A 19,978-nucleotide genomic window follows, 5' to 3' on the forward strand; every position below is an offset into this window, starting at 1 on the left:
ACATTTCATTTAATATATTAATTAATATATTTAAAAAATAGGGTAGAATATTATTTGGAGTTACCCCGCATTCGCAATGTTCAGTGAAACAATGTACATGATGTAGCCTATTTGTTAGTACAAAATTGTGATTGACTTTCCCTTGAAAAAGAGATGAAAAAAGAGCAATATATCAATGAAATATAGTAGCACAGTATGTTTTTTCTGTAGAAAATTTCTTTTAAAATCAAATTTATTGGGAGTTCTAAGCGTGCATGTTGCTAAACGAAAAACAAGAGGCCCATGAGCCACAACGCGAACATGAGCACTTTGGTCATAATTTTTTAATATAAAAGTGCTCCCAACCTACCCCCAGGGGTTTGTAATTTAAAAAAAAAGATTCTACACTAACTGAAGATGCCTCAATATTTCGTTGACTAATCATGATAGAAGAATTTTCAAGATTTTTTCCTTAATAGTTCCATGTAAAACTTCAATTGTGACCCCGCCTTGCATCCTGGGGTCATGATTTAAACAAATTTGAAATAACACTACCTCAGGATGTTTCGATTTAAATATATTATGTACTTTCATGTAAATTAGTTGAATCTGATTTGTTGAGAAACATTTGTTATTAGTCCCTTATCGGTGAAACCGGAGGGAACTATAGGTTTCCTCTGAGTCTGTCCGTCCGTCTGTCTGTCCAGCTGTCCCTCTGTCTGTCTGTCAGTCTGTCCCAATTGGTTTTCCGCACATTTTTCTAAACGCTTGCAGATATCGAGCTCATTTTTGGTATGTGAGTGTATCTTGATGAGTTACAGATGAAGTTTGCATTTCGTACCGCTTCAATGATTTTTGACGCAATTTTTTTTCTAAATGCTGGCAGACATTGAGCTGATTTTAGGCATGTGACTTAACCTTGATGAGTTGTAGATCAAGTTCGCATTTCGCTTCATTGATTTTTGACGGAATTATGGCATTTTCAATTTTTAGCGGGAACCAGATTACATTTGCCGGTAGGGGGACTAGTATTGCTAATGCAATACTCTCAGAATGCTTGCATGCGCCGAGGTTGACAATGGTTTTCGAGGGGTGAACATTTTCAATGTTACACTCAACTACATGCAATATTTATTATATTATACTGAATGTTTTATACAAGTGAACCTTGCGCGCATAAATTCTGCGCAGTCACTATTTTTTGGAATATCACCCGTCGTCAAGCAATGCTGACTGTTGCTACGCTGGAGGGCGTGGCTTTATCATTAGTTGAATCTGATTCGTCGAGAAACATTGTTAAAAAACTTTATTACCTGCTGAATGATGAAGCCACGCCCTCCAGCGTAGCAACAGTCAACATTGCTTAACGACGGGTGATATTCCAAAAAATAGTGACTGCGCAGAATTTATGCGCACGAGGTTCACTATGTATTTGAATAAAACATTCAGTATAATATAACAAATATATTTATAGTGGAATCCAGTCAATAAATGTTTTGTTATACCTTTTATTTATTTTTTTTTGTTATACATGTATCTTGCTGGCTTCCATACCAACGAATGCAAATGAGATTTAGCTGACCCTGCCCACACTGACATAAGCGGTCCAATATCTCGTCCACAGGTTCAATATCTCAGTCTGCGGTCAAACATCGATTTTTTTTATGACTGCTCAGTAAAACATTAAAAATGTTTGACTTTTTAAAATGTAGATTTACATAGGAATTAATTTTTAAAGGTATAACAATGAAAATTTTCACACGTCGAAAACCATTGTCAACGTAGGCTGCGCCTCGGTTGACAATGGTTTTCTTGGGGTGAAAATCTTCAATGTTACACTCAATTACATGACAATATTTATATAATGACTAACCATGGCTTTGATGTTCTTGAGAAGAGACATTTTGAATATTTTCCCTATATATATATATATATATATCTAAACATTTGATCGCACTTTGTGGCCCTACCCTACCCCAGGGGTCATGATTTGAATAAACTTAAAAATCACCTTCTTGAATATGTTAAAGATTTCCACATAAATATGACTAGTCATGATTTTGCTGTCCTTTAAAGACTTTCCCTATATAATCCTTTTTAAAACTTTGATCGCCCATTGTGGCCCCATCCTTGCCCCAGGGGTCATCATTGAAAACCCTTGAATCTGCAAAACCTGAGGATGTTTCCATACAAATATTATTAGTCCCCTATCGGTGAAACCGGAAGGGACTATGGGTTTCCTCTGAGTCTGTTCGTCCGTCCGTCTGTCAGTCTGTCCCACTTGGTTTTCCGCAATTTTTTTTTTAAACATTTCTAGATATTGAGCTTATTTTTGGTATGTGAGTGTATTTTGATAAGTTATAGATCAAGTTTGCATTTCGTTCCACTTCAATGATTTTTGTCGGAATTACGACCTTTTCAATTTCTAAGTATTTTCCGCATTTTTTTTTCTAAACGCTTGCAGAAATTGAGCTGATTTTTAGTACGTGACTTTATCTTGATGAATTATAGATCAAGTTAGCATTTCGTTCCGCTTCATCAATTTTTGGCGGAATTATGGCATTTATAATTTTTAATGCTTTCATATCAATATGACTAATCATGGCTTTGCTATTCTTTAGCAGAAGAATTTTAAAGATTTTTTTTCCTATATGTTTCTACGTAAAACTTTGATCGCCCAATAAAATGTCAATTTAAGTAGTAAAATAATCTTTCAATTATTCAATTTAACAAAGTACCTCCACCACTAATATGTAATGGTAAATATTTTTATCCATCCTATTGACAAGGTTACTATTTTGCAGAGATTTCACATCATAATTAAAATTAAATCAAATTAAAACAAAATGCTATTCACCTTCTCGGTCTTTTTTATTCTATTCTCCCTTATAATTAACTATGTCGTCCTGTCTCAATTTCAAGATTGTGAGAGGATAGTCTTATTCAACTTATTTGCTTTTTCCACAAAAGAGGTATAGGTTTACAAATGTAGTATATTGTAAAGAACATGAGGCCCCCGGGCCACAACACTCACCTGAGTCAATATGGCCCTGCTGTTCTTCGTCAGCAATTTTTTTTAATAATATTTTCCTAGATGTAAAATTTCGATCCATGTTGTGACCAAACCATACCCTCAGGTGTTATGATTTGCGCAAAATTGAATCTACGCTATCCGAGGATGTTACCATATTCATATGACTTATCATGCCTTTGCTGTTCTTGAAAAGAAGATTTTTAAAGATTTGGTCCAACCCTACCCCTATGGGGTCATGATTTTAACAAACTTGAATCTACACTGATACTTCCATATCAATATGACTAACCATGGTTTTGCTGTTCTTCAGAAGAAGTTTTTTCCTGAATATTCCTATGAAAAACTTTGATTCCCCATTTTGGCTCCACCCTACCACCTAGGATCATGATTTCAACAAATACCTGAGGATGGTTTCATATCAGTATGACTAATTATTGCTTTGCTGTTCTTTAAAAGAAGATTTTAAAGAGATTTTCCTAAACATTGTACATGTATTCCTAGTTGAAACTTATTTTAGGTGTCAGGAAAAACATAAATGCTTCTGTGTATTTAGAAACCGGGAGGCTACCTAGGTAAATCACTCGATTGTCTAGAATGTTTAAATTCTGGTTTGAGGTATTATGTAGTGAAAATTGTATAACCAAAAATTGTTATGACGAATTATTTGACAACTGTGACAGAATGAAAAACAGTTTAGAAAAATTTAGGCTTTTGTATTGAAGAAAAATATTACAAAATTGGTTTAAGCAATAGACACTTTTAAGCTCACCTGAGCTTTCAGCTGATCAAGTGAGCTTTTCAGATTACATTTTGTACGTCTGTCCGTCCGTATCTCTTATGTATGTCTGCAAACTTTCCACAGTTTCGACTTCTTCTCCAGAACCTCTAGGCAAATTTCAACCAAACTTTTCACAGAACACCCTTGTGTGAAAGGGATTCAAGTTTGTTCACATGAAAGGTCATGCCCTCTTTCAAAATTGGTGGAAATTTGGTGACATCTTTTAAATATTTTCCTCTCAAGAATCACTTGGTCAAAAAAGTTGAAACTTATATGAAACCTTTTTACAGATTGTACTGGGTGTTGGGTGAGGCCACAATGGGGGATCAAAGTTTTATTTAGTTATATACAGGGAAAAAAATCTTCTAAATCTTCCTCTCAAGAATTAAAAAAGCCATGATTAGTAATATTTATATGGAAGCATCACCGACTAGTGTAGATTCAAATTTGTTCAAATATTGACCTGGGGGAAGAGGTTACAATGGGGATCAAAGTTTTACATAGGAATATATAAGAAACAATCTTTAACTCTTTTTTCATGAACAGCAAAGCCATAATTAGTCACATTGATATGGGAGCATCCTCAGGATGTGTAGACTGAAGTTTGTACAGTCATACATTACAACCATACATTTTCAGTTGACAGTTGAGGGGGAATTACCAAAAATTTCCTGCGAAGCAAAAAATAAAAAAAAAGGTCATCAACTACCAAAAATTCCTTGACAAGCCAAAAAAAGGTCATCAGGTGTTTTTATTGAGGGGGCACAAGCATATGGTATCTATGTTTAGTAATCTATATATCAGCAAAATTATGGGGGGGGGGGGGGGCACGTGCCCCCGGTTCCTACGGTCATGCATGTCTAGGAACAGATAGGAAAAACACTTTAAAAATCTTCTTCTAAAGAACAGCAAAACCATGACAAGTCATATTGATATGAAAGTATTCCCAAGTAGTGTAGATTCAAATTTGTTCCAATTATGACCCCTTGGGCTGGGGTGGGGCCACAATGGGGGATCAACATTTCAAATAGGAATACAATGTATAGGAAAATATCTTTAAAATCTTCTTTTAAAGAACAGCAAAGCAATAATTAGTCATATTGATATGAAAGCATCCTCAGGTATTTGATCCCGGGTTGTAGGGTTGGGCCAAAATGGGGGATCAAAGTTTTACATAGAAATATTTAGGAAAAATCTTTAAAAATCTTCTGAAGAACAGCAAAACTATGATTAGTCATATTGATATGGAAGTATCAGATAGTGTAGATTCAAGTTTGTTAAAATCATGACCCCTAAGGGTAGGGTTGGACCAAATCTTTAGAAATCTTCTTTTCAAGAACAGCAAAGGCATGATAAGTCATATGATAATGGTAACATCCTCGGATAGCGTAAGTTCAAGTTTGTGCAAATCATGACACCTTAGGGTAAGGTTTGATCACAACATGGATCAAAGTTTTACATCTAGGAAAATATTATTAAAAAAATCGCTGTCGAAGAACAGCAGGGCCATATTGACTCAGGTGAGCGATGTGTCCCGGGGGCCTCATGATCCTTATAATGTACAACTTTTGTAAACCTACAATGTATACCCTTTTGTGCAAAAAGCAATTAAGTTGAATTAGACTATGCTCTCACAATCTTGAAATAGATACAGGACACCATAGTAAATTATAAGGGAGAATAAAAAGACCGAAAAGGTGAATTAATTTGCCCTCATCTATTAAAATATCAAGAAGTATTATTGGCAGAAGCTATCTATTTTCTATTTCGTACAATTATTATGTGAAATCTCTGGAAAATGTTTATGAACCTTGTCAATAGGATGGATAAAAAAAAATACCATTCCATTTTAGTGGTGGGGTTACTTAACTTTTATTGGCAAATTTGATTAATGATTTAACAATTCTCCACTATTTACCAGAAGGAATAGTTTTATCTAAAATGTTTGATTTTTTGTTTACATGTACTCTTATTTCCTTTCTAGAAAAAGTAAACTGGCTAGCAATTTTCGTTACCGTTTCATCATGAAAGTGCATTGCTGGAAAAACAGTAACTCTAAGGTGCATGTCAAAACTAGCACAATATACAGCACGACACAACCTCTAACATTAAATAATCACGTGTAGATCATTTTCTTTTTAAAAAATCAACAGTTTTATTTTTATTATAGTACAAGTTACAACTTCATTGTAATTCCGCGCTAACTATCATTAAAGTTTTTCCAGCTGCTCACAAACTGGTAATTAAAAAACACAACTTTACAAATTGGACAATTGAAAGATTATTTTTCTACTTAAATTGACATTTTATGTTTACATAATTTTGTCATTTAAATTTGAGTTGAAGTTTTCTTATTTTGAAATTGCAAGTTCTAAGTGGTTTGAAAATCATTCATTTGTGCATTATTTTTTATTATTCATTTTCCTGTCCGATGAAGTGCAACATGCAGAAGAAAACCAGAAATCCCAAAAATCCACGTATCCCTTGACAAGAGGTAAGAATGAGGGACTCTTTCCCAAATTGGTAAATTACGACTGCTGGTTATATGTTTTTGTTGTTGTTGATCTTGTAATATAATATAACATAATGATTTGCACATAATTGTATACTAAATCAATCCTGTTGCAATTGGGTTTTTTTTAATTATTATTATTACATGTATTTTTATTTTTATCACTCGTAAACAGATAAAAGGAAAACTTGCTTATATTAATCAGGATTTCGGATGTATAAGTAACATGTAAATTTTGTTACCTCCCAAATTTACAACATGATATAAGGGTGCAGTGCTAATCAACTTAAGAATTTATGATTTAAAAAATTCGAAAATATCTAATTTTTGAGTAAAATGAGCTTTAATTCTTTTCGCATTAAAACAAAGAAGGAATTGAACGGCTAATGGTGGACTCATAACATCCATTTTTGAGATGAGAACGAGACTGGGGTTATAAAGGACTTAAGTGGATCATCGACCATCAAATACCATTACAAGATTACAATTCTTTTGTAGGATTATGGTGGTGAAAAGTGAGTATACTGTTGATTTCAATAATTATACTATATGTCATTATGCAACTGCAATTGTATGATTATATTTGTGATATTTGAAACAATTACTTATACATCCTATATATATAAATGGATTATAGACAAGATTTTTCTAGTAACTTAGCCCTCTTTATATAAAAAATAAAATCTATGCAGTCTATATCATGTAAAGCATATATATAAACATCAGAAGTGAGGCCTTCTAATTTCTCTCTCTCTCTCTCTCTCTCACTCTCTCATATATATATATATATAGAGAGAGAGAGAGAGTTTCCTTAAGGATGGATTCTTGTCAGCATTTTACGTCGTCAATGGGTCTCCATAAATTATGCAAGTCGTAAAATGCAAAATTCATATTTAATTATACTGAAGGAAAAACTATTAGTTAATTTGTCAGTTTAAGTAATGTTGAATCTATTTCAAAATGCACAGCACATGAAGCTAGAGCAGAGTCATTGATACTTCGTCCCTGCAAATTGTAATTGAGTAAACAATGATGTCAGAGTTTAATATGAATTGCGTTTAGAGAACGTGTACCATGTGAAAAATAACTAGGGGGTTTAATAATATTTGAGGCTATATAATTTTCAATTGGCTTACCGATATAGCATTTCTGGTTTCAACAATTAAGAGTATGACGGATTTTAAGTCTGGAACAAATGTTTTCTTTAAAAAAAAAAATTAAGTCTGCATTTTGGAACTGAATAATCATAAAACGGATACAACATTCCAGCAACAGATGAACGCGCCATAATTGGTTTAATAAAGGTAACATATATGTTACATATCTTTAATGATATATAATTTTTTATGATCTTGAGATACCATTATATTCTACATTCGATATTTCCTATATTTGAACCGCAATCAATCCAGCGAAAATAATGTGACAAATTAAATCTTAGATATTCCGGGTGACAAACCTTTAAAAAAAAATAGCTACGGTATTTCATAGTTATTTTTTTTTTAAATGTTAAATATGTAACTTTGGTATATGGATTAGTATTAAATTTGAGCAACCATTTGATTGCACCAAACTTTGAAAGCATGATGGTCCTAGAAGACTGTGTACTAGTAATTTTTTTGAAATAATGAAAAGAGTTATCGTAAGTAGATAATTTGAAAAATGTTATTTTGAGCAACGTCATTCATGTATATAACAGAAATTGTGAATGCTCATACTTTTACGTATTGTCGTCCTGTAAATATTTGTCGGTGACGATATGCACCTACCCTCGCTGCATATATTGTAGTCCATGGGCACGTATTGTTGCAGCTAAAAAATATAAAATAAAATATGCGTGTATATAATGCCGCCGGCGACGATATGTACACGTATATTTTTATCCTCACTGTACATATTGTCGTTCCACAGTTTTAGAGTAACTCAAGGAATTTTCATGTTTAGTTTTGTGAAATCTATTGATGTGTTGATTAAACGAACTGTATAGTGCAATAGTCCGAGTTTTTCTTTGTATATTATACAGAGTATACATGACAATATTTATATCGAATTCAAAATGATATCTTGAGTTTTCGATAGATTGCACATTCACTAAAAACAAGATTTTTTTTTACTCTCAGTTGACTCTCAGTTGACACTTGAACTCAACAGATAAACAAGACTTTTGCTCTCTCTCTCTCTCCCAGAAAACATCATTTGGCAACAGAATGCTCAAACGTTCGCAGTGCATATTGTAGCCGACGACAAATGTGCAGTTGAGTTAGGCAATTTTGTCGCACATTCTGCAGGGAGAAAAAAGGCTCGTCTCGGCACATATTGTCGATTGTGTCAAAATGTACCGGCGGGACGACTTCATAAGAAAATGTAATTGGCACTGGGAAGAAGCATCCTAAACAACAGGTCCGTAGCTGTTCCCTTGCTGGACCCACCCATGCTCAATTCAATAAATAATTCTACAACGGTTATTGCATAGGTCAAAGGAATGCCGCGGCCATTATTCTCCAATCAACAGAAATGGTCTGGGCCGTGAATATCGGCCTGAATAGCTTAGTACGTAAAGCACCTGATTATGTGATACCAGGTTCGATTCCCGGTCCAGCCATACATTTTCTCCCTTCCTGTTACATAATTTAGTGCTATTATCACCCATGGACTTGCATGTGAAAGCCCTTGGGTTGATTTGTTGATCAATAAGGACACTGTCCTTATTTTTACATTTGCAAATGTTTTCTTTTATATAACACTATTAAAAGCAACGCGTATCTATATCCGTATAAACACGGGTTCCTCGCGTCATAAACGTTTGACGTAATTTCTCAGTGACGTCATAAAGGGTTGACGCGCAATCAATGGATCAAATACGTGCCGTTGAGTTTGAAAAATAAAACATTTCACACTTTAAAACTTATAATCAGGAAAATATAAAATATGAATAAGTCATAAATGTAAATATAAGTAATAATGTATCATTTTTAAACATCTATCGGGATATAAATACGGGTTGGTACGAGATCAAATTTACCATAAAGCCCTTCGGGCTTTATGGAATTTGATCTCGTAACCAACCCGTATTTATATCCCGATAGATGTTTAAAAATGATACATTATTTCTTAAATACTACAGTATTATAACTGTTACGTTATAATGTAAGCTTTGGAACATTATGACGTCACAATGCTTACATATGGCAACTCGATTTTAACTTAATATTTGTTCTGGTCAAAAGATATAAAGATGAGCTTTTTAAATCGATTCACTCGAAGCATAAGAAGAAAATATGGCTCAGTAACAGAGTTTTTATTACAGAAAATGAATTTGATTTCACAAATTCGGACCGAATTTGAAAGGCATTTAATCAGCATCGACACCTATGAAGTGGTAAAACAGGTAATACAATAAAACATTTCATATATATGTAAAAGGTAGAGAGAGAAACCCCTTCTCATTTATTTATTTATCCACTTATTTTATTCACTAATTTTTTTAAATGTAATTTTGCTTATTACGTGAATAATTATAACTTTTTGTGTGGCCTACAAATCAGAGCAACACATACTGTGGGATCACTTTACCCGACGTCTTCCACCATGATATCTATTGACTGTTAAGACAGGGATTAGATATTAAGCATATATATCAAGACCTTTTGAAACATAAAGGAATGTGATTTTATGACCTCAAACTTGACCAATAACATTTTTTCAAGACTAGATATAAAGACAACCTCCCTCCCCCGATTTTCTGCACTACAAAGATATATGGTTATCTGGAACTTTTGATACGGTCTCAGAAAATAAAAAGAGCTCCATGAACATACCACAAATCTAGATTTGGGACTCACCTAAAACTGATGGTCCATAGGTATATTACTGGGTAGCTGCAGAACTGTAGCTCTCTGCTTGAGAAAATTCGGATAGATAAAGCAGCTTCATCTGTGTCCAAATTTTCTCAAGCAGAGATCGAGCTAGTTCTGCAGCTAACAACTGGGATTAAACTACTGGTACATGTCATAGAGTTGTCAATCAAGTATACAGACTGAAGTAGTTAAGCTCACTGTTTTCTTGCTACAAGACATTCAGTTAGAATTACCTGTTTGTTCCTTGATCTTATATATATATATATATATATATATATATATATATATATATATATATATATATATATATATATATATATATATATATTCCATTTCTATTTGTTTTCTCTGTGATAACTCTTTGAAAGTTAGGAGAGTTGATTTCTTGATCATTCTATCGGAATGTAAATTTCGCCAAGCGAAAGGTCAGGAGCTAAGAAGGCCTAATATGCATGTAATTCTTCGCCCGTTATGCAAATTATCCCACGTTTCCAACTATCGTTGATGCCCTGGCATACTCTACTAACTAGACAGTGATTCCTTAAATATTCTTGAATACATATATATGACTTTACCTCTCTTTTAGGGGATTCAGGGGTTAAATGTTAAATTTTGTTACTTAAGCGTATAAATTAAATATTTCTGAAAATCTTGGGGGGGGGGGGGTCTGGGAATTCTCAGGACCCCCCTCCCTCTAGATCCCTGCTCGAAAACTTATCTTAGCCCCAATTTTGCTTTCACAGGCGACACATGTATTTACACTTTGCAGGTTAATTCTAAGTTCCATATAATCTGTTTTATTTTTATATACAATTAAAAGGCAAAAAGTTTAGTCTTGGTGGAAATAATTCTCCAACATGCAGAAAACCAAAACAACAAAGTCAAACTCCTTATCGAGAAGTGTTCGCTTGTAAAACTGACAGAAGCGGAACGAACACACCAATTACTTAGATTGGAGAAAGATACAGGTAAAATGTCTCATGCTATTGATGTCTACATTTTACGATTACTAAAGCGGGAATGTGCCGTAACAAAAATAAAATGTTTGAGAAAATAAAAATTTAAATGTATTTGTGGTTTTAAAAAGAATGTATTTTAAGCATAAATTATCACTAGTGCAACTGTGTTTGACGAAATGCTTTTGATCATTTGTATGGTTGGTAGATGTAAGACTTTGCCAGTAGTTTTAATTAATATTCATGTCGACACGATATATCCCAGTGAGCTTGAAATAAGATACCACATAGTCTGACACGTCTGTTTCATATGTGGATATTTTACGAGGAAAAGATGATTAATGGTAATTTAACAACCAAGCTTTATGATAAATGTGATGACTTATACATTCCCTTACTCATGCAGCAATATACCCTTATCACCTGCATATGGGGTGTATATCTCTCAGTTGATTCGATACGCAAGAGCATGCTCTACGTGTGAACAATTTTTAAAACGAGGTAAGTTATTGGCAAACAAATTGACGAAGCAAGAATATCAACAGTCTCGTTCAAAGTCATCATTTCGTAAGTTCTATGGTCGATACAATGACCTTGTCAGCCCGTGAAACGTAAACTGTTTTTGTAAACAGGGCACGAGCTCTGTTATTGTTAAAGGTGCTTAGACACAGATTTGAACTTAATATTTTCTCGAATTTTCTGTATAATATCACGACTTATATATTGCAATAGCATTTCACACGAAAATATAATTAAAAGCTTATTTTATCTGGAAATTATTGGAACTACGAATTCCGGGACGCGTTTGATTAACACGTCTTTGCACTTACAAATTTTAACTTTATCCTTAATATTTAAGAAAAGAAGCGATTTTGTTATGTATTAATGAAAAATATTACATCTATAATCAAGAAAATTCAGAGTAGAAATGTTCGAAAGCAAAACCAGCTCACCAGTATTGTCAGTCCGTGCTCTGCGATGTGTACAGAGTTTAACAAATTGAACACGCCCGTGAAACGTTAAACTGTTTCTGTAAACAGGGCACGAGCTCTGTTATTGTTAATGTTTACGATTCACCGGGTGTGTTCAATTGTTAAACTCTGCACACACCACTGAGCACGGACTTGCAATACTGTGAGTGGGTTTTGCTTTCGAACATTTCTACTCTGAATTTTCTGGGTTATAGTTTTAATATTTTTCATTAATACACAACAAAATTGCCATTTTTCTTAAGTATTAAGAATTAAATTAAAATATGTGAAAGCGCAAGGATGTGTCAATCCAACGCGTCGTGAAATTCGAAGTTTTAATAACTTCGAGATGAAATAAGATTTTTATTATATTTTAGAATGAAATGCTATAGCAACATATAAGTCATGAAATTATACCGAAAATTTGAGAAAATGTTAACTTCAAATCTGTGTCCAAGCACCTTTAATGTTTACGATTCCCCGGGTGTGTTCAATTGTTAAACTCTGCACACACCACTGAGCACGGACTTACAATACTGTGAGTGGGTTTTGCTTTCGAACATTTCTACTCTGAATTTTCTGGGTTATAGTTTTAATATTTTTCATTAATACACAACAAAATTGCCACTTTTCTTAAGTATTAAGAATAAAATTAAAATATGTGAAAGCGCAAGGATGTGTCAATATAATGCGTCCAGAAATTCAAAGTTTTAATAACTTCGAGATGAAATAAGATTTTTATTATATTTTAGTATGAAATGCTATAGCAACACATAAGCCATGATATTATACAGAAAATTTGAGAAAATATTAACTTCAAATCTATGTCCAAGCACCTTTAAATCAATGCATACATAATTATAGAATTAACAAAAAATCATAATTCGCCAAAACTAAAATTTTATCAAGTTATTTCTGGTAAATTTTAAATACTAAAGATCAATTAATAGCAGAATGACTGTGATTAAGTGCACATAATATTGCAATAGAAATTCAAATAAGGGAGACACATCTATACCAACAGATTTTGAACGATTTTGCAATATTTGTAATACAGTAACGATTGAAAATGAATTTCATTTTCTATTCAACTGTCAAAATATAATAATCAAATGGTAGCTTTGGGAAGAAAATTAATGAATTGTTTTCAAGGTAAAATATAAGTGTGACAATATAAAAATCTACATAGGTTATTTATCAACTATATATTAACTTTATAATAAATTTACTCTTGGTCATAAGAATGGAATACTTTAGATTTATTCAAGAATTGCTTTTTTTCTTACAGAACTTAAAATAAGTTAACCAATTTAAATATAGTTAAATAATAATTTCGCTTAAGGTTCAAAAACTGGTATTTCATATGCCTGGTATTGCATGCTTCCAAGGGTATGTTCTAGAGGTATTGAAATCCCGTGCTCCATGTTCTGAAATCTGAAGTAGCTTTGCAGATAATGCCTGCAAGAGTGCAGGAACGCAAGGATGGCAAAATGTAGCATTGCTGGAACAGTTTCGAAAAAGAAAAAGAAAAGAGCTGAAAGACCAAAGGCATTGCTTGGAATACCACGTAATCCTACTGCTCGAGATGACTGTTTTTTATAGCGTCAGAATAAAATCTGCTTCCAACGTAAGATATGAATGTTGAAAGAGAATAAACGTTAGACTTTCTAGTTCCACAATAAATAGAGGCCTAATCAAACGTGGTCTTAGAAGACAGATCTCTTTTGAATGAACTTGGAGAGCAAAGATGTTTAAAATTTACTGTGGGCTCAGCAACATCGTGGGAATTCTTTGATACATTGGAGACACGTCATCGTTACAGATGAATCCAGATTTCTGCTGCACAAACCTAATGGAAGATTCCGGGTACGTCGGCAACGAAGCGAACGCTTTACTGAGGACTGTACTGATGGCACTGTGATGTCAGGAAACATGCAGCTCTGCATGTTTGGGACGGAATAAACTATGGTGGCAGAACTATTCTAACAATGTCAAGGGTGAGCGATATCGTCAGCTTCTACAGACAGAACTCGTTTCATATGCCAGACAACACTTGCAGAAATTTTCTGCATGACTACGCTACGCCGCATCGTGCTTGTTTGGTACAGGCCTTTTTCCAGCAAGAGGATATAAACTACAAATGTAATTGCCATGGCCTGTATACTCACGTGACTGCAACTCTATTGAGCATGTGTGGGGTATTCTTGATAGAGCCGTTAGAGACTTTGATGTCAAGCCATTAATACTGGAAGAACTTGCCCAAGCTTTTCAAGAGGAATGACAAATATCAAAATATCAGACGAGGAAAATGAATAAACTGATTGAAAGCATACCAAGACGCACCCAAGCCGTTAACGAAACCAAGGCTAGACAAGACATTAAAGCTTTTTCTTCTTTATTCAATTTGCTCCCGTTATCAGACCTAAACTTGAGATGTATGAATGATTTATTTAACAGATTATACCGTCAATTAAATTTTTATACTCAAATTCTGAGGGTAGATATTCCATATTTATGATAAAGTGTATATATAATAAAATCGTACTATGTACAGCATACGCAATCGACGAAAATAGATATTGGCAGAGTTTCTTTGTTTCGTATCCGCCAAGCGTGAAGATTTTCTTTTTATTATTGCATGGTGAATAACTCCTTAAATTGCAGGACCATTATATACATAAAAATCTCTATCTTTCCACTAGTAAACTATCCTGAAACTTGTATCTTTGGTTTATCTACAGTGTTAATGATGTAAGCACATGTAATATGTAATCTATACAAAAGAGCCAATATTTATGAAAGAAAGCTCTTAGTCTAGTATCAACCAATCAAAAAATCATTATAAAGCCTACTTTTTCTTTACTAATTTTTTTTCTTAATTCAGAATTACTTAAGAAAAGCACCTGCTGTTGCGGCTTAGCTTTACAATGCCTTAATGTCAAATATGCAAATGAGGCGAAATTATACAGTATCTGGAGAAAATTATGCAGCGATCTGCGAGAAAATGGTTGGTAGTACAAAATACTTTCAAAATGAAAATCTCTATTTTATATAAACTTTAACATTTTCTATAGGTAAAAAAAATTTCTCTTTCAGGATACTGCAAAGATTGGCTGTTTACTCAAGAAGTTTTGAAAAATTCCAGTGACGTCACCAAGAATGTAAGCTGATGATTTGATGTTCTGAAATTATAGAACCAATGCCAAATTTTCATGAATAAAAGTGAAATTTTAAACTGTTTTCCAGGCCAAACGAATGCGACGACGTGTTCAGAGGGGCGTGTCGTACAACGAGAGAGGTGCTACTCATTATCAATTTGTCGCCATTTCCGGTTCCAGTTTTGTCGACCACGGTTTCAGGATTCTGCAAGACGAAGTGGATGTGGCAAAGTTTGCTAAAGAAAAATGAACTACCGGTAGTGAAGGACATCTTGTACAATAATGGATTACAGAATGAAATAACAGTCAGATAGTCAACTGTTTTGTTAACTCACGTGAATAGAAGGTTCAAGTGATATTTTCTGATCGCCTGTTGTCCGTTATCTGTCTGTCTGTCCGTATGTTAACTTTTTAATCTAGGTTCACTGGACAAATTTCAACCAAACTTACCACAGAGCATCCTTGAGTGAAGGGGATTTAAGTTTGTTCAAATGAATGCCATGTACTCAAGCAACATCAGATAGTGCATAATCATGTTTGTTTAATTGCTCAGGAGTAGGGTGGGGCTCAGAGTTTTACATCGGAAAATATTGGAAATAAAAAAAAAAAAAATTAAAAAAAAAAAAAAATTCAATCAAAGCGGGACCACACCAAATAATATAGATATGCACATATACCTAACTTTTGTGGATTCAAGTTTTTCAAAACATGGACCTGGGGGGGGGGGCTAAGACTGGGGATCAAAGTTACATAATGCATATATAGGTAAGTTGTTAAAAACTTATCCAAAACACAAAGGCCATGTTAGTCATATTTATATTTAACACCCTCATGTGTGGATTTTTTAACTTCATTTAAATCGTAACCCCTATTGGCTAGAGTGAGGCTATAATTTGGGGGGGGGGGGCAAAACTTTCCATGGGGATACAGAGGGAACAAATCTTTTGAAATTTTCAGAGGAAGAACAGCAGGACCGAGGTGATTCAGGTGCGTGAGCATTGTCGCCATGGTTCTCATTACTATATAAAGATATGATGTAAATGCTCTGGTTTAATACAATATTGATTATACAAATAATAAAGTGAAAACAAAATAAATTGACTTAGGATGATATTATTTTTATTATCGTTTAACATGAAACACACACACACACACACGCACACATTTAAGTACAACAGACATTAAGTAGTACACAGAGGTCAATTAAACGGCACATAGATCATTGAGCATTCTTGTAGCTTCGGCGTTTTCTCCCCAGCAACCAGCCACCACCTGTTGACTTTCTTTTCAATGTGATATTGAATTGAAAGCAGCCAAGTTGAATTCCTGTGCTTGGATGTAAAACTGTTGCTTTTATGGTATAGTCACCCTACGAAAAAATTAATAATGCAAAAACACACTTTATTCAGTAATATATTTGCATATGGAATACTAGTGTGATCTGTTTGAATTTTTCTCAAAAAGCTTTTGATTCTCAAGCAGAAAGTAACATAGAAAATTGTGTCTTACATCAGCAATGAAATTAAGAGCAGGGTCCAATTCGGCGATGTCGATTTTATAATTAGAGATGGTTATGTTCTGAACGGCGATAGGGCAGTGAGTGAATACCCCCACGGATTCGAACATCTTCTTAATCTGCAGGCCCAGGTCTCGCTGTCCTTGTCGGGTTCCATTGAGCATATTGTCAATGACAGAACAGCCATCAAGGATGCTACACAAGATTGACAGAAAGAAAAAAAATCAAGATATCTTGGATTTTCGCCTTTGTAATTGTTATACAAGAATGATACTTGGGGATGAGGTGTAATATACACACAAATTAAAATGTGATGATTTGTTGTATTATTTTACCTTAAAGTTTTCTAAGATTACACAGATATTAACAAAAAGAAAAAAATAACAAGTGTTAAAAATATACCAATTAAAACCTACCAGCTTCCCAGATCCCCTACGCAAGGAATATGTACATCAGCTCCTAGAGCGGTGTGGCGGGTAATATCGAACTGGATTGCTGCTCCTGCTTCTATTTGTTTGAGAACAGAAGCTGTGAAGGAAATGTGGAGTGGCCCGGGGGTCAGGACTGGTGTAGGATTCACAGCCACAGAGTGAACCTTTAGTGCCTGGTGAACTGTATCAGTAGCTATTTTTGTAGAAGAAAAATGAAGTGCATAAACTGTCTGCTTGTTTTGCTAATGGGAATGGAATAATCTTAGAGAGGAATAGTAGAAGTACGGTAAGCCCTCGGTTAATAAAAGGCTTCCAAAGATCATACAAAACCACAAAAACCGCATGAATACCTACATAAGTGAAAGAAAAAAACCTGTTTTACTTATGTTGGTATTTCATGCAGGACAGGCTTTATCAGTCATAATTTCAATAATGGCAGCTTCACTGCTTAATGAAAAAATCTTATAGTTCCAGCAGAAAAGGCTTGTAACAATACTGTCTTTGATTGTAAGGCTCATTATTACAACTGTATTTTAGAAGAACTTGGTTTTAATTCTACATTTGGAAATCCAACTTATAGTTCACTTTCTAAGGATAAAGTTCTTTAAAATCACTTTTCAATCTTTAAAACTTTTGACATTCAGTCAACGAAAGTGGAATTCGATCTACCCTACCGTTAATGAATTCCTAAACTTCAAAATCCTCACAAAGATACATTGCCGGGTCCTGACACTGCTCTACAAAGCCCCTATCTTTATTCCTCACAAAAATATTAACTGCTGTAAAGGAGAAACTTCGGACGTACTTTGCTATAGAATATTCGGGAAGTAGTGTGAATCAAATGTAAATTCTTAAAAATTCCAAAGAACGTTTTGAAGACTAAAATCACAAAAAATTTTTCAAAGGTCAGTAACATTAAAACATATGACTTTTTGACACTTTATACAACTATTCCTCACGATGAATTAAGAACTAGGCATTTTAATATCACAGACATCTACTTCTTCGATAAAGATGGAACTCGGAAATTTTCATATCTTGTGTTTGGTCATCTATAAAATTACTTTGTTAAAAAATCACCTGATTATACACATGAGTACTCTGTGGTTGATATTACAAGTATGCTGGAGTTTCTCATTGACAACATCTATGTAGTCTTTGGGGACCAGGTCTTCCAACAATTTGTTGGAATACCAAAGAGCACTAATTGTGCTCCTTTATTTACCAACCCGTTTTTATATTCCTACGAACAGAATTTATTAAAAAGATTCTACATGAGAAGAAGAAAATACTTGCTGTGGCCTTAAACTCGATATTTAGATATATCGACGACGTTTTATCAATTAACAATTATAGTTAATTCCATTCATTTGTCGACCCGATATATCCCAGTGAACTCTAAATAAAAGACACTACAGAATCTGCCATATCCGTTACATATTTGGATGTTTTACTGACTATAGAGGACAAGGATCAACTAACAACTAAAACGTATGACAAACAAGATGACTTCAGATTTTACATTGTCAACTTTCCTTATTTGTGTAGTAATATAATACTTATATTTCACTCTAACTTGCTTATGGTGTTTATGTCTCCAAACTTATTCGATACACAAGAGCATGAATACAATAATTTTTAAACCGAAGCAGGCTACTGACAAAAAATTGATGTTACAGGGATTTCAACAACCTTGTTCAAAGTCAGAATTTCGTAAATTTTATGGGCGTTATAATGACCTTTTTAGCAAATACAACCTATCACTGGGTCGTATTTTGACTGACGTTTTTATTCCCATTGTTAGGCCAATGTTTTTATACTAAATTTGACTACGAATTATTCCGTCTGCCTGATTAATACATAGGGCTCAATGCGGTTGTGGTCGATCGAAAAGGGGATGCTTAATCCTCCTAGGCACCTGATCCCACCTCTGAATTTGCCAGGGGTCAATGTGTTATTTCATAAGCTAATTTAAAAGAGACATAACAATTTTTAATTTTTTTTAAAAATCATGCAATCAAATGTCATTTACATTAATGTCACCTCTAAAAAGAAGACCAAAATTACATACGACATATCCTATACCATCTCATTACTTCTAAAAAACTTATATGATCCAATCAAAAGAATATAAAGATAATTATAAAAAGAAAACATCCACAATAAAGATATCCGTACTTACTGCAGCTTTGCCACTGGAAAGTGTGGTACTCCGCATCAACTTGCCATACAGAAAGAAAGACCACAACAAACAGACGAGCATACATGTTGGAGAGGATTTTGGGAGAATCTTCTGCCAGGAATGGGACATATTTCCATAATTTGTTCTTTTTATACCTATGGTATACCACTCAAGAGTGTCACATATTTCAGTTGCACAATAAGATGTGAACTTTGAAAAGCAAGAAACATGCAGAAAAATAGTGAGGAAGCATTCCTCTGATGAAAGTTCAATGTTCATTTGTGTGATAAAAGAGGCACCAAAAGGATTTAGCGAGAAATATGTTTACATATTCTTCTTAATTACTGTTCAATAGACCTTAGAAGAATAAGTGCATGGTTGGGCGTTGTTGCTACTTTGAAAATCATCAAATCTAATTAAGAAATGTTCCCATTGTAATATTTATAAAATTTTGCGTTTCCACAATCCCCTAAGACACTGGGATGGAACAAAGTCCAGTGTAATATTGCACCTTAAAATCAAGGTTATCAATGATAAAGTTCCGTATTTTGTGGCCTAGATGACGAAGAACATTTCATGTACTCAACTTTGGTTCAAGGTATCG

The 19,978-nt window shown here is 33.9% G+C and overlaps 2 protein-coding genes across 3 annotated transcripts; one reads left to right on the forward strand and one right to left on the reverse strand.

Moving 5' to 3' along the window:
• The first annotated feature begins 6,763 nt into the window (after positions 1-6,763).
• LOC133183595 (uncharacterized) lies at positions 6,764-15,964 on the forward strand. Of its 2 annotated transcripts, XM_061318531.1 has the most exons (5): positions 9,603-9,691; positions 10,981-11,128; positions 14,972-15,094; positions 15,184-15,248; positions 15,334-15,964. In XM_061318531.1, exons 1-5 carry the CDS (start codon positions 9,614-9,616, stop codon positions 15,493-15,495), a joined length of 576 nt encoding a protein of 191 aa, XP_061174515.1. In that variant the 5' UTR covers positions 9,603-9,613; the 3' UTR covers positions 15,496-15,964. The 2 variants fall into 2 exon arrangements, 1 of the variants encoding a protein (XP_061174515.1); XR_009720685.1 differs by lacking the exons at positions 15,184-15,248; positions 15,334-15,964 and adding an exon at positions 6,764-6,818 and having other exon boundaries at positions 9,611-9,691; positions 14,972-15,089.
• A 473-nt stretch (positions 15,965-16,437) lies between these two features.
• Positions 16,438-19,465, reverse strand: LOC133183596 (ganglioside GM2 activator-like). The gene is made up of 4 exons (XM_061318532.1): positions 19,375-19,465; positions 17,178-17,385; positions 16,755-16,956; positions 16,438-16,614 (listed from the first exon to the last, which is right to left on the reverse strand). Exons 1-4 carry the CDS (start codon positions 19,457-19,459, stop codon positions 16,465-16,467), a joined length of 645 nt encoding a protein of 214 aa, XP_061174516.1. The 5' UTR covers positions 19,460-19,465; the 3' UTR covers positions 16,438-16,464.
• Positions 19,466-19,978: the final 513 nt, after the last annotated feature.

Source organism: Saccostrea echinata, unplaced genomic scaffold, assembly GCF_033153115.1.
Source record: "Saccostrea echinata isolate AGI-Se365-2 ecotype Australia unplaced genomic scaffold, CSIRO_AGI_Sech_v1 ptg000009l, whole genome shotgun sequence".
Lineage (NCBI taxonomy): Eukaryota > Metazoa > Mollusca > Bivalvia > Ostreida > Ostreidae > Saccostrea > Saccostrea echinata.

What these genes read in the sequence shown, in the direction of transcription:
- LOC133183595 (XM_061318531.1), top strand. Translation starts at nt 9,614, where the DNA reads ATGAATTTGATTTCACAAATTCGGACCGAATTTGAAAGGCATTTAATC. An exon ending in CCTATGAAGTGGTAAAACAG is followed by an intron (nt 9,692 to 10,980) that starts GTAATACAATAA and finishes TACAATTAAAAG; the next exon opens with GCAAAAAGTTTAGTCTTGGT. An exon ending in CCAGTGACGTCACCAAGAAT is followed by an intron (nt 15,249 to 15,333) that starts GTAAGCTGATGA and finishes ACTGTTTTCCAG; the next exon opens with GCCAAACGAATGCGACGACG.
- LOC133183596 (XM_061318532.1), bottom strand. Translation starts at nt 19,459, where the DNA reads ATGTATGCTCGTCTGTTTGTTGTGGTCTTTCTTTCTGTATGGCAAGTT. An exon ending in TTTCCAGTGGCAAAGCTGCA is followed by an intron (nt 17,386 to 19,374) that starts GTAAGTACGGAT and finishes CTACAAAAATAG; the next exon opens with CTACTGATACAGTTCACCAG. An exon ending in GTAGGGGATCTGGGAAGCTG is followed by an intron (nt 16,957 to 17,177) that starts GTAGGTTTTAAT and finishes AATCTTGTGTAG; the next exon opens with CATCCTTGATGGCTGTTCTG.